The 15,950-nt window shown below is 35.3% G+C and overlaps 1 protein-coding gene across 1 annotated transcript; it reads right to left on the bottom strand.

Annotated features, from left to right (window-relative positions):
• Positions 1-14,549: 14,549 nt before the first annotated feature.
• On the bottom strand, positions 14,550-15,146 carry LOC139843021 (secreted RxLR effector protein 161-like). The gene is made up of 2 exons (XM_071833108.1): positions 14,787-15,146; positions 14,550-14,690 (listed from the first exon to the last, which is right to left on the bottom strand). The coding sequence occupies exons 1-2, from the start codon at positions 15,144-15,146 to the stop codon at positions 14,550-14,552; spliced, it is 501 nt and encodes a 166-aa protein (XP_071689209.1).
• Positions 15,147-15,950: the final 804 nt, after the last annotated feature.

The following is a 15,950-nucleotide window of genomic DNA, read 5'->3' as shown; positions in this document are numbered from 1 at the left end:
AACACATTTTATATATCTATATGATATGCTAACTTAATGATTTAAAACCTGGAAACACGAAAAACACCGTAAAACCGGATTTACGCCGTCGTAGTAACACCGCGGGCTGTTTTGGGTTAGTTAATTAAAAACTATGATAAACTTTGATTTAAAAGTTGTTATTCTGAGAAAATGATTTTTATTATGAACATGAAACTATATCCAAAAATTATGGTTAAACTCAAAGTGGAAGTATGTTTTCTAAAATGGTCATCTAGACGTCGTTCTTTCGACTGAAATGACTACCTTTACAAAAACGACTTGTAACTTATTTTTCCGACTATAAACCTATACTTTTTCTGTTTAGATTCATAAAATAGAGTTCAATATGAAACCATAGCAATTTGATTCACTCAAAACGGATTTAAAATGAAGAAGTTATGGGTAAAACAAGATTGGATAATTTTTCTCATTTTAGCTACGTGAAAATTGGTAACAAATCTATTCCAACCATAACTTAATCAACTTGTATTGTATATTATGTAATCTTGAGATACCATAGACATGTATACAATGTTTCGACCTATCATGTCGACACATCTATATATATTTCGGAACAACCATAGACACTCTATATGTGAATGTTGGAGTTAGCTATACAGGGTTGAGGTTGATTCCAAAATATATATAGTTTGAGTTGTGATCAATACTGAGATACGTATACACTGGGACGTGGATTGATTCAAGATAATATTTATCGATTTATTTCTGTACATCTAACTGTGGACAACTAGTTGTAGGTTACTAACGAGGACAGCTGACTTAATAAACTTAAAACATCAAAATATATTAAAAGTGTTGTAAATATATTTTGAACATACTTTGATATATATGTATATATTGTTATAGGTTCGTGAATCAACCAGTGGCCAAGTCTTACTTCCCGACGAAGTAAAAATCTGTGAAAGTGAGTTATAGTCCCACTTTTAAAATCTAATATTTTTGGGATGAGAATACATGCAGATTTTATAAATGATTTACAAAATAGACACAAGTACGTGAAACTACATTCTATGGTTGAATTATCGAAATCGAATATGCCCCTTTTTTTATTAAGTCTGGTAATCTAAGAATTAGGGAACAGACACCCTAATTGACGCGAATCCTAAAGATAGATCTATTGGGCCTAACAAACCCCATCCAAAGTACCGGATGCTTTAGTACTTCGAAATTTATATCATATCCGAAGGGTGTCCCGGAATGATGGGGATATTCTTATATATGCATCTTGTTAATGTCGGTTACCAGGTGTTCACCATATGAATGATTTTTATCTCTATGTATGGGATGTGTATTGAAATATGAAATCTTGTGGTCTATTATTATGATTTGATATATATAGGTTAAACCTATAACTCACCAACATTTTTGTTGACGTTTTAAGCATGTTTATTCTCAGGTGATTATTAAGAGCTTCCGCTGTCGCATACTTAAATAAGGACGAGATTTGGAGTCCATACTTGTATGATATTGTGTAAAAACTGCATTCAAGAAACTTATTTTGTTGTAACATATTTGTATTGTAAATCATTATGTAATGGTCGTGTGTAAACAGGATATTTTAGATTATCATTATTTGATAATCTACGTAAAGCTTTTTAAACCTTTATTTATGAAATAAAGGTTATGGTTTGTTTTAAAAATGAATGCAGTCTTTGAAAAACGTCTCATATAGAGGTCAAAACCTCGCAACAAAATCAATTAATATGGAACGTTTTTAATCAATAAGAACGGGACATTTCAATTAGTGTGTCTTGACCGAGTCGAGTAGGATTCACTAATAGGACTAATCTACAACTTGCTCGTTTATTTGTTTCTGCGAAACTGCTGCATGTTACTGTTATATATTACTGCATGTTACTGCTTATTACTACTACATGCTACTGGTTACCTGATACTACTGCATGACACTACTATCCACTACAGTTTTGTGTACTGCAATAGACTACCTAGGTTATTGTTGATGCTGTTTCTTGCTACATGTCTGCTATTCGCTGTACCGACTTGGGAAATTTATCTTTCCTAGTTCAGATTTTTTTTGAACCCTTTTCCCACTCGTCTAACCCTAAGAACTAGTAATGTAATACACCTGTTACTACCATTCCACCATTCCAAAGATTGAAACATTACTTCATGCAATCTAGAAAGAGTACCCCTCGGACTACACGCCCACTAAAGTTGATCCTCGGAGGAGGAGATGTGTGAGGATTTGTCGGAGTAACCGCACCTCGCCCCACCCCCCGAGCTCACCCTAATTAGCCATATACAATGTATAAACATTAGAAGGTTGTTCAGTTTCCGCAAGTTGACCCGTATCCCGTACGCTTTCATGACCGTCACTTATCTCTTTCATTCTTCACCACTACTCGACGATCTAACGACACTTCTGGACTTAGGTCCCTAACACTCTTAGGCATTGGAGAAGTCGGGAGGGCATCTCCTTTCACAAGGTCATAGTGTCTTCCACTGATGCTCAGCCATACCCAAAGACTTGGGAGTCGCCTCAAGACATATCGTAGTACTACTTACTACACGTACAACTCGACACGAGACCCAGATTAAATTTCTAGAAAGGAACCTAACGACATTACCTAAACCCAAACATTTTGAAGAAATTTCGAGACATTTAGGCATTGATGCATGACCTACAGAACCTACGCACCCACACCGAGAAGCCGTGAGATTAATTATGTAGATTTTGTTTTGAGATAGCATAAATAAAGCACCGTTAGATGAAATTGAGTAGAACTTGAAGTGATCACGTTAAATTGACCATATGGAGTGATATTGGAATAAACGTACGATTTAGTACAATATAATGACACCCGGCCAGCGTGATTATATTGAAGTAAATCATGCAGAAGTTCCAATATTACTACATAAGGAATATGAAGTGATTCAAAGAAAATTTTGGTAGGAACCACTTGAGTATACGCATTATGGTCTGTTAGAGGTAGGGAAAGAATAACCACGTAGTCCAGATACTGTACAAGAAGGGCCTTGATTGCAGAATTGATAACCCGAAAATTTGTTATAGATATAGCCACCCTGGACACTTAAGGAAAAAGTTCTCAAATAAGAAAAACTTTGGACTTACTTGCGGTAGAGCAATCGTTATCTCAGCTATGGAGACTCACATGGATCCTGATTTTAGTTAGGGTACGTTTCGTCTCAACGTTTTATTGTCTCAAAGTTGTTTAATACTAGAGCGATAGAAACCTTATATCTAAGAACCTTAGTGTTATGACTAATAAGCCATTAACAACCATGAGAGTTAAGTATTCTATAGGACAAGCTAATGGTAAGCTGGCAGAGATAGAGGAATAATTTAAGGTAGTACCTTAAAATTAACAGGTGGGTCATCTGGAGATGACCTCATGTCAAAAAAACTTGGAATTTTTAAAGTAGTAGTTAGAAAGGATTAGTTACCTACGCACAAGCAGATGTTATTTGAGAAGATTGATAGAATTTTTCACGGTAGTATAATAAGATTTGGTTAGAATGAACCTTAAGATTAACATAACACCCATCAATTTGGGAAGCTTGATGTAAAAGTTGGAATGGACTTTCGGATTAACCTAATACTTATCAAGTTAGGAAGCTTTGATGTAATAGTTGGAATGGACTGGCTTTCAAGGATAAAAGCGAAAGTTATTTATAGTGAGAAGATTATTCGTATACCTCGCGAGAATGGTGAGCCATTAATAGTTTACGGGGAGAGAAGTAGCCCGAAGCTGAACCTTATTAGTTGCATGAAGGCACAAAAGGTCATGAGAAAAGGGCGTTTTGCTATTTTGGCACATGTGAAGAAATTGGAGACTGAGGAGAATATTGCTCAAGAACGCTTGAACATTCTCGTCTCTCGATTCGAGGTTAAAGAGACCGGACTCCTATATTTCGCCGAAAGAATTTGGGTACCTAGTTATGGGGATTTACGAGGCCTTATTCTAGACGAGACCCATAAGTCACGGTATTCGATTCATCCCGGAGCTGGTAAGATGTACCACGATCTCAAAGAACAATATTGGTGGCCGAACCTTAAAAAGGATATTGCTACTTATGTTGGGAAGTGTCTGACTTGTTCCAAAGTCAAAGCCGAACACCAAAAGCCATCTGGGTTACTTCAACAACCCGAAATCCCACAATGGACATGGGAAGGAATAACAATGGATTTTATCACGAAGCTACCGAAAACAGTAGGCGGTTATGAAACTATCTGGGTTATTGTTGACCGTCTCACCAAAACTGCTCACTTTCTAACCATGAAAGAAACCGATAAAATGGACAAACTTGCACAATGATACATAAAGGAAATTGTATCCCGTCACTTCAGTGATTTAAATTCTATATTAAAGACTACCCAAGAATCTTATTTGATACTCATTCTTACGTGACTCTAAATCCTGACTTATTTCGAGAGATTTCTTATTTGATGATAATTACACCATCATCCTTCTTACTTAGATATTAGCCATATCAGTTCAAAATTTTTCAAAATCAATGGGTGGTTAATTCTCATCCTCATACTCTCCCGTTCGTACATCACTTATAAGCAACAGCTTTACACTTAAGCATTTTTGATCGAAGGACTTATGCCCTACTAATAGTCATCAACCACATTTAAATTCAACAGTTTTCATTACCTCGTGACATTGTTGCTCAAATATCACCCGAAATTTTTTAAAAAAAATAAAAAAATCTTTCACTCGATCCTCATCAATCTTTTTTCAACTTGTAACCTCCGAAATATGAAAATTTTGTTTGCCAAAATTTGACACATACTATTTTACTATGCGATCATCTCGAAGTTTTATAAAAATAAATTTATTCTATTGCCATTCATACAAATTTTAGAAATCGTATATGTTATATATAATAAAGTAAATAATTACTTATTTTTGCCTAGTACATATGAAATTTTACTTTCACTTTTACAAATCAATTCTTTTATTCAAAAGATATTTTACTTAGAATAGTACATGTTGTACATAACTCTAGTTTACTAAGAACTTCGTTTCTTTTCTTACATTGTCACCTTAACGATTTCTATAAAATTTTTGTTGCTTGTTATATAAAATTTTCCGTGTTATTCGTATCCAAGTCATCATGAAGACTTTACAACCGTTGAAATCGAGAGATTCATATGTGTATGTGTGTGTGTGATAAAGGCACTTACTGCCACGTCATGCAGAGCCTTCGGGCATCCACTAACACTTAAACCATTCAAGATTATTGCGTTACCCCAGGGATCTTATTTGCCACACCTGTTGGAACGATGCTCTTTCTTACATAACTCTAAGTCCTGAATTATTCCAGGGGATTCTCATTTAGTGATATTAACACCATCAATATTCTGACTTTAATATTAGTCATAACCTATTTGGCATTTTGCAAAGTCAAGAAGCGATTAACTTCTCATCCTCATGCTCTATCCTTCATACCTCACTTTTTAGCAACGGCTTCGCATGTGAACATTTTTGGCCCAAAGACTTATGTCATGATAATTATCAAAACTACATTTAATTCATTAGTTTTCATTACCTAGTAACATGTCACCCGATGATTCAAAGATTTTTCACTCGATCTTTTTCAACTGGTAACCCCTGAAATACGAAAAAAAAACTATGTTTATCAAAATTTTTACACGTCGTTTATTTGTGCGGTCCTCGCGAGATTTATGGAGAAATGAAAGTAATAAAATTTTTCTGTCACTTATGCGATTTATAAAATCATATATGTATGTATATAATTAAGTTAACAAGTTTACCTTTACTTATTTTGGTTAGTACATACTAAGTGATATCTTCAAATTCTTTAAAAATCGCTCCTTTATTGAGTTGTTTAACTTAAGTCAAATAGTTTTGTGCAAAATGGTACACGTTGTACATACTTCTAAATTTACTAGGAACTTCGTTCCGTTTATATTTTCACATCAAACGTTTAAAGGTTTTTCAAAACTTCCTTGGTTGATTTTATTAAAGGTTTTCGTATTAGACTACACCATGTATGGATCACACTTCTTCTCGCCCTCCGTTAGGGATGAAGCTTACCATTAAGATCTTTGTTAAAAACTCTCGAGCCACTTTGGATGGCAGTTTTATAAAATTTGTTAGGAAGTCTTTGCGCTCATAAAATGTTCCTTTTAAGGTTAGACATGGCAAAAACGCGGGCCGATAAATCAGTTTTCTGAGGTACACTCAATGGTCACCCTATTGTAGGAAAGGCACTAGGTGGGTTTCTACTCTCAATATTTCACGACTAATTATCCAGTATGATCTAGTATGTTGAGGTACAAGAAATCATTTTTGAGATTCTTTTCACTTGGAGTAAACCATTCTTTATGACCAAGGGTTCACGTATCTTCTCATCCGCGCATCCCCTTAAGTATAAGGATAAATTCAGATCAACTCACTCGTTGTACGAAGAGTTCACTCTCGTTCAAAGATCACACCTTTCGTGCGATTTTCTTTCGGAAATGTAATGTAAATTACTTTAAAAATCTATGAATCTTGTTATCCTCTTGGAAGGGACTGCTTAAAACATCTATAACACCAATGTGGTTACTCTATATATTTCTTCCTTCGTTAGTTGCAACTATATGTTGTTCTAGTCGATGTTAACCCTAACTTCAGCATGTAACTGAAGGCATATAGTTACATTATGGAAATGTGCTTTCATTCCATCCAAGGATAAGTTTACATGCAGTATGGTAAACTGGGGGATATCTTTCATTATTCGTTTAGACCGTCCTGAAGACAATATAAATAATTATGGCTTGCATTACATATAAGTTTGATTAGTCACTTCCAGCTAAAATTTCAACTCATTTATTCAAATCAAACGTTTCTTAAATATCGGGTTCTTTATGCCTATGGTCCCCTTCCGAAATTAAGGGGTTAGTAAAATCCGTGGCTAACACTAACCTGACATCAAATCGCATGGTTGTGATCACCATGTTTTCAATTCTATCTGTCAGCTTGTATTGCGACATAAGCGCTCAATATTTTAGATGAGTTTGGTAACATTCATGATGCATTTCATGCATCCAGCTTGCTGAAGATTCCTGTAAGGCTAAAAACATCATCTTTCCTTTTGTGGGTATATATTCAGATGACCATGTTAACAAGAAACAAAATCATTTGTTGATCTTAAGGTCAAGAGACTTAATTAATGGCATATACCTATTCTTACTTTTATACGCCCAAGTACCTTTCAAGGTAAATAGCTCACTTCTGAGCCTACAAGTCTCTCGGAATTTTGATACGCTCTTTCTTCTTCAAATTCGGTACCGTTGTTAGTCACTCCTCAAAATTTCGGGACGAAATTTTCTTTAACGGGTGGGTAATGTAATGACCCGACTTTTTCGACTTATATTTTTGTGCTCTATACTTTCACGAATCTGCATATATCTGTGTACTGAGCTAGTTTATGCTCTGGGATCTTTATTCAGGAATAATTACTTTTGTTAATATCTTACAATGTGTTGTTAAGTGTGTAATCACTTAACTTGATCCTCGAATGCTTTTACGACCGTTAGTGTCACTTGACGTTTGAAACGAGCTATGTACTTTGTACACGTTAAACTTTTGTCATAATTGGAATATTATGACTACGTAAAACTAATTGTTATTTTATAATAACAATTACTTGGCTTGATGGTTTCTTAAGTACGCTTAGTAATTTACTAATGCACACTAGTTGGTCTTATTGGACTTTTTACCTTAATGGACTTAGACCCACCCTACTCTAGTTAATGGACTATTAAATTAGCCCAACTTTAATGGATTTATGATCCATTAAGATGTAGGACAAAAACCCATTAAGATGCGCCAACATACTAGCATTTTTGTTAGCCATTACTACATATGTTGCATGGGATCCCAACAACAAGCACCACCTATAGATCACCACCATGCAAAAATCAAAGTTTGTCTCCCCCCTTATCCCCACCTCCACCACTATAAATACAAGCCTTATTCTTTCACTTCACACTTGATCTCATTCTCATTTTACACACACTTGCTCTCTAATTTTCTCTCTAGTCTTTCTCACACTAAAATTGTAAGTTTTTAAATTTTCTTCTTCTTCTTCTTCTTCTTCTTATTCTCTTCCTAATCACGACATCATCATCATCATAAGATCAAGATTTTTAGCTTTTTGATCTTGTTATATCTTGTAGATTCAAACTTTGATTTAAATCCTTCAAGAACATGAAAGATTCAAGCTTTCTAGCTTTGAATCTTCATTACTTTGTTGGATCTAAGTTTTATAGCTTAAGATCACTTTATTTTATTAAAAGATCAAAACTTGTGTTTATGATCTTCATGCAACTTGTAGATCTGGCTTTTTTGCTTTAAAGATCTTCAAGAACATTAAAGATCCAAGCTTTCTAGCTTAGGGTTTCATTATTTTGTTTAGATCTAAGCTTTTTAGCTTATGATCTCATTACTTTTACTAGATCTTAGCTTCCTAGCTTATGGTCTCATTAATCTTGTAAAAATCCAAGCTTTCTAGCTTAGGGTTTCTTAACACTTGAGATCTAAGTTATTATTGTAGATCTCACTTACTTGGAACCTTTCTATGATTTTTGTGGTGATAAAGATCAAGTCTTCATCATCTCATATGATGAAGATGCATAAACGTGTATCAAAAGGACAAAGGTTGAAGCTTTATTGTGTTTATACAATAAAGAGACAACCTTGATGTTCAAAACTTGTAGAAAGTTAGCTTTTACATTTAGTTGTGTGTTGATGGTTAAAACTTGGTCATAATGATGCTAAAACATCAAAGAGTTGTACACATGAGGCTTATACGCAACAAGGATGAGAACCGTGATAAGCATCAAGCACCAAGAAACCCACCGAAGCACTTGTTTCTGTTTTTTGTGGTCTGATCAGACTCCTGGAACTTCTGGAAAGTTAATTTTCAGATAGTTCGGTTCGAGTAGATGACTTTTCATTTAAGACTCGCCAAAATCCGATATACAGTTTAGGATTCATAGCCTTCCAAAGTTTACTACGTCTTTGTAACGACGTGCTGAAATTTCTGACCTACTCGCGCTTTGACCATCTTCACGGTCAAACGACATCGAGTTAGGATCTGATTTTCAGAGATCGGTAAGATAACTTACAAACGGAGCCTTGGACACTGACCGCGCATCATTTCAGTTTGTATAGAGGTCGTAACGACTGTACGAATTCAGCTATTCGTTTTGATCTCTATTTCTGTTGAAAAATTGCTTTACCTTCTACGAATGATGATGATGATGATACTTAAAACTTAACTTATTTACTTTTAAACCTTTGGGGACAATTTACTGACTTAGTAACCATTGACTTAGGTTGATAACCTTTTGGATCGATCAACTTACTTGTTTGGACCGACTTACTACTTGCTTACATTCGCGTATCGATTTTACCGCACATTCACTGTGAGTTATAGCTCCCTTTCTACTTTACTATTTTTGGGACTGAGAATACATGCACTTTTTATGTTTTACATACTAGACACGAGTACTTAAACTTTATATATGTGTGGGTGACATAACGGCACAAACATTCCCCTTAGCTCGGTAACGTTTAACTATTGGTTTTTGAACCGGTAGACGCGAATCTTAGATATGGATCCATAGGGTTTGACATCCCCACTCGGGCTAGTCGCGCTAGCATTTAACGGGTGTTTAATACTTCGAGAACATACGCACTCGCCAAGTGTACTTTTAGGGGGTGATTGTGATGATCGCTCCAAATCCATATGGACGAACACGTCATTCATCGATTTCATTGCGAGGTATTTGACCTCTATATGATACGTTTTGTAAACATTGCATTCTTTTGAAAAGGCACACCATAAATGAATATTTAAATCAAAGGTTTTCGACATCTGATGATTTCTACATATAGACAATCACCATAAATAATAGTTTACAATAGTAATTCCGTTGACAATGCAGTCAAAATAAGATACATGGTGATGATTTAGTGAATGCAACGTTTCCTTCATAAATATGCCATGTAAGACTCCATGCACATAGCTTATCTGACATATAAGCAAACAGCGGAAGACTTCTAGGGAACCTGAGAATAAACATGCTAACAAGTGTCAACACAAAGGTTGGTGAGTTCATAGTTTTAATGTTTTGCAAAATCTCTACATAAAGGTGGATCACAAGATTTCAGTTGTTTCATCCAGAAACGTTTATCAAAATATTCTACAAGATTGAGCACCCTGGTAGCTAAACTTTAACGTTATAATAAGTACCCCTGTTTTAATATACATGCAACCAACATGTACAATACACGCAAACCAACGTGTACTAAACTCAAATAGCATACGTCTGTTTTATAGTTCAGGCTAGGGTTTCTATACCTAGAACAGACGGGGATGTCAAGCCCTATGGATCCATATACTACTACTACGTCTGTTTTATAGTTCAGGCTAGGGTTTCTATACCTAGAACAGACGGGGATGTCAAGCCCTATGGATCCATATACTACTACTCGCGCCTACCAGTTCTTATAACTGGCAGTTACTAGTTACCAAAGCTAAGGGATTTTCGGTTCAAACTCAGTGTAGAATTTAGTATGTACTTGTATCCATTGTGTTTAAAATAAAGTGCATGTATTCTCAGCCCAAAAATATATATTGTAAAAGCATTTAAAAAGGGAGCAAATGAAACTCACCTTAGCAGCATATAAAGTCGTTCACCAAAATGTGACCGAAACTCGGATTACCAAATAACCGTAGATCTCAACCTAGAAAACATATGTTGGTCAATAAATGTTTATCAAACTAGGTCAGGTCATAGTGTATCATAATCCTAATGCTCGAGATCGACATACAAAAGTTATCCAAAGTCGTTTTAAAAAGTCAATTTTTACAATAGTTCAACAAAACGAGACGTACCTTATATAAGGATTCATTTACTCGGTTGGTAATATTCAAAAATCCAATTTATCAATCTTACAAACAAGTTGTTTAAATATTAATTGCAGATTCAAAAGCAATTCCAATTAACGTTAATCATAATTCAGTTGATCATAACTTTTAATTCGTTCACCGAAATTACGCGGTTTCTAAATGAAAAGTTATTGATTTTTCGCCAGCTTTCCAATGGCATGCATATCATATACCTTTTATCAGTAATATATGTATTTAATTCGTGATTCATCATAAACTGTTTAACTACAAAATTTAGCATACAAGCATGCATAAATATATATACTCGAGCACTAGACATGTATACACTGTTAATATAAAAAAAATAAGATATGAATGCTCACGTATCAATATTGTGATTCAATATTGCAGGAAAGTACGTAGACGTAACGGAGATGATAAACACTAGGTTTGACTTACGAATATTACCCATGAACATTACCCATAACCTCCATGGCAATAGCCCATAATTTCCTTAGCTCTAGCTTGCTCGAAAACTCGTTTTGAAATCATTTGGACATCACTCCGTCGTAATATTTTATGTATATTATTATTTTTGTATCGTAAAAATAATAATACTAATACTATTAATAATAAGATTAATAATAATAATAATAATAATAATAATAATAATAATAATAATAATATTATTATTATTATTATTATTATTATTAATAATAATATATAATATATATGTGTGTATCGAGAGATAGATAGATGATTACACTGGAACCAGAAGTCGAGCTTTTATAGCATGTCACCTGATTTCTCTGTCCATGCGATTGCATGGCTGTAGAGGGTTAATCCCATGCGATCGCATGGGATGCTTTTCCAGCCCATACTTGTTTGTTTACTAGTTGTCGACATATTTAAATATATTATATATAATATATATAATTTAAATTAATTAATTATATATTATATTATATTCTCGTGTATAGGTGACTTGTAATTTTTATTCCGATAAGTCGTACGTCGTCACTTGACTTATGTCCCGGTTCCGATTTTTCGAATGTCCATTCGTACGCTGAGAAAACTGGCTCTTTACGTTTCGTGACTCGTACCTTTGTTAAAATATAGTCTTAAATTATCAATAAACTATATCACTCAAAGTGTATCTTAAACTTTCGAGTGTTTTGGTCATTTACTTCTATAAATCATCGTCTCGTAGTATATACATATACATTTTCATTTTGAAATAGTGTTTTACTGTAGCAAAGTTACTGTAGCAAAGTTTTTTTTACTGTAGTAAATAGTGATTTTCGAAAACACTGTAGCTTTTCGGATACTGTAGCAATTCGAAAATACCGTAGCAAATTAGCGTTTTACTGGTTCATCTTAAACGTTTTAGTTAACTTATCTAAATATCAATCGAATCAATAATCGAATGTTACTATCGTTTACTAAATAACTTGAAATCATATATATATATGCACATTAAGTTATAAATATATTGTTCGTAAATCTTCGAGAACAGTCAAAGAATAATTGATTACATGAATATAGTTCCAAAACTTTGAGACTCAACATTACAGACTTTGCTTATCGTGTCGAAAACATTAAATCATTTAAAGATAAAGTTTAAATTTGGTCAGAACTTTTCGGGTCATCACAGTGATATTTATATTACTTTGTTAAGTTAGTTACCGGGTGCCCACGGATAAGCATATACTTTATCATACGGATTTGAGATACTGTTTTGAATACGAAATCTCGTGGTCTACATTACTTTGTTGCGCACATTAATACTATAGCTCACCAACATTCGTGTTGACTTTTTAAGCATGTATTTCTCAGGTGCTTAGACGTTGCTTCCGCTGTTAGACTTGCTGTATTAGTCTTGGTGCTATAGACTTGCTGTTACAGACTAGCTGTGTTAGACTTCCGCTGCATTGTTTAGAGATGTCTCAATCATGAAACTTTTACTTTACATTCACAACTTATGTTTCATTTGAACAATGGTTTTGTAATGACCTTTGTGTCACGTACTTATGTTAATGCTTTCTATTCGTAGAAGCACATTATCCTTGTAAAACATTTGACGTTGGTAAAGACGTCATCTTTTGTAAAACATTTGTCGTTGGTAAAGACGTCATCTTTTGTAAAACATTTGACATTGGTAAAAACGTTACCTTTTCATGAATGCAAAAACTTGTTTTAAAACAGCATATAGTGTTGTAACCGTATAAAGATCCTGTTGTTGATGATCCATACACGTTGATTTTGTACGGGGCATCACAGGGCGTATCCCCAACAATGCTGAGCGACACGTACTCAATACATGTGTGGGTGTATGTTCGAAGCTCTTTGGTCCATACCACCTACATTAATGAAAGTAACTTATAGAGTTACAAATAATCAAAAGAACTAGAAGTATATAAATTACAAATAATATACCTCACACCATACGGTCTATCCAAAGGAGCATTGGATGTAAAGACTATATCGCGCAAAAGACGTGGCGCAAGACTAGGAATTCTTTCATACCACTAATGTTGTACTAAAAGGATCGTACCATTTATGCCTGACTGGTCTGTCTTTTCAGCTGTACAACACAAATTTCTATATACATGTGCGAGCACCGCACTACCCTAACTCAAACATTCAAAGTTGATGAGGTGATACACATAGTTTAACAGAGCACTGGTGGAATTACCGTCAGAGAATAGAAAGGAAGACAAGACAGCTAACAAATAAACTCTAGCCCGTTGTTGGTGAGATCTATTAGTCTCACCAACGGCCTTATTCAACTCCCGCATAAAGTAGATATTAAGATGTGTCCTGATTTTATTTTATTAGGAGGAACATCAATCCCTAAATATAGGTCAGCAAAATCAGACCATTGAACCGGCGTCTTGTTGTGCCATACACCAGACACAACATCTCCATTTATTGGTAAACCCCATAAAATTTGAACATCTTGCAACATTATCGTTGCTTCTCCTATGCAAAACATATATACGAATATAAATAATATATATACGAATATATATATATGCTAAAAACATTTTACCAATAGGGAAGTGGAAGTTATGAGTCTCCGGCCGCCACCGTTCAACCAACGCTGAAATAAGAGCGTGATCCAATAGTTGGTATCCTATTTTGAAAACCTACCCTAAACCCGTTTGTTGAATATAACGGTAAACCCTTGCGTCTATAAACTCGTCTGCAGCTGCCAGACCTTCCATATAATGCCATAAACCCCGATCCGATCGTCTTGGTTTTTTCAGATCTATCAGGAACACCAACATCTTGAACAGCACCCATAAAAACCTTGTACACTCTGTGAGTTCCTTAGGATTGCAAAAATAATAGTGATTCATCGAGCGGAGTTGCTCGAAGTTGGGCGGGATCCATTGCAAAATGGTGTGTGTGTTTTAAAAAAGTGTATGAAATTGATTGAGTGATGCAAACCGGTGAAGCAGAGGTCGGATTATATAATGATACAAACTGGATTTTCATTCGCCGATTTGTACATGTGGCATATTTTGGTTCGCATCATTTATGTCACGGATTGAGGGAATAAATGATAAGGCGGTTGGTGCGAAAACTGTTCCAGTCAAACAGGCATTTCATTTGCCTTTTTGACAGAGAATCAAACTCCGGACGCTCAAACTGGACCTGTACTCATCAAATAATGCAAACGGGAGACCCTTAGTGAAGATGTCGGCAAACTGATATCTGAACGGAACATGTAAGACCCGAACCTGTCCCTGAACAACTAGATCGCGAACAAAGTGAATATCAATCTCAATGTGCTCGGTCCGCTGATGTTAAACTGGATTGGAAGAGAGGTAGACAGAGCTCACATTAACACAATATACTAGAGTTGCTAAGGTGAGTGGACAATGTAGCTTTCGAAGAAGATTACGAACCCAACAAGTCTTAGCAACTGCATTGGCAACCCCACGATACTCTGCTTCTGCACTGGAGAGAGAGGGCGTGAGTTGCCGCTTAGACGACCAAGAGAGGAGGTTGTTGCCGAGAAAAACGCAGTAGCCAGATGTTGATCGTCTAGTAGTGGGGCAGCCCGCCCAATCAGCGTCAAAGTAAGAAACTAATGTGTTGGAAGAAGATGCATATAACTGGAGACCAAGGTTAGTGGTTCCCTGAATGTACCGAATGATCCTTTTGAGGGCGTGCATGTGTTGCTCTCGTGGATCATGCATGAAGAGACATACCTATTGAACTGCGTAAGAAATATCTGGTCGAATAAACGTGAGATACTGTAATGCTCCAGCAAGGCTCCGATAAAGAGTCGGGTCCTTGACAGGAGGGCCGTGACAAGTAAGATAATCGATATATTGGATGAATCCCAAATAGTACATTAGGGTTTAGATGTTTAAATAGTAACAACATGTTTTTATACTTGATTAGACCACTCACTACGCAAATGTTAATTGTTGTAGTGTTGCTGACATGACATTGTTGTGTGATGGAGGAGGCGATATGGTAAAATGTTGTGTTGTGATGTTGTAAGTGTTGTGAGTGATGTGGTAAAATATACGGAGGAATTGATATTTAGGTAAATAAAAAAGATAGCCAACCAAAACAAAACCACGCTCGTTGTTGAGCCCGTGGGGCGCCCCTACTACAACCACAATGGATACCACCATAAGGCAGAGGCGGAACATAGATTAACCCAAGGTGGGTATCCGTCCACCCTGAATTTTACTGAACAAAAATTTTTACACTAAAAAGAAAAATTTACTAAAAAATAAGGTTTTTTTTAGTGTTCGTCTCTGCTGAATATGAAAGATTTAAAAAAAAATTACACCCACCCCACCTGTATCCGAGTTCAAGTTCTGCTGCTGCCATAAGGGGTAAAAATCTGTCGTTATCATTGTTGTGGCACAACATTGGATTTCATTGTGCCCCATAGTGACTAGCCTTGATATGGTTGATTCTTTGTTGTACGAGGTTGTAAATTTTACTATATACTGTAATATTTTTCATACAAACTCATCATTGTT

The sequence above is a fragment of the Rutidosis leptorrhynchoides genome, chromosome 4 (assembly GCF_046630445.1).
Source record: "Rutidosis leptorrhynchoides isolate AG116_Rl617_1_P2 chromosome 4, CSIRO_AGI_Rlap_v1, whole genome shotgun sequence".
NCBI lineage: Eukaryota > Viridiplantae > Streptophyta > Magnoliopsida > Asterales > Asteraceae > Rutidosis > Rutidosis leptorrhynchoides.
This window is presented reverse-complemented; position numbering and strand designations above follow the sequence as displayed.

What these genes read in the sequence shown, in the direction of transcription:
- LOC139843021 (XM_071833108.1), bottom strand. Translation starts at nt 15,146, where the DNA reads ATGCATGATCCACGAGAGCAACACATGCACGCCCTCAAAAGGATCATT. An exon ending in CTCTAGTATATTGTGTTAAT is followed by an intron (nt 14,691 to 14,786) that starts GTGAGCTCTGTC and finishes CTAGTTGTTCAG; the next exon opens with GGACAGGTTCGGGTCTTACA.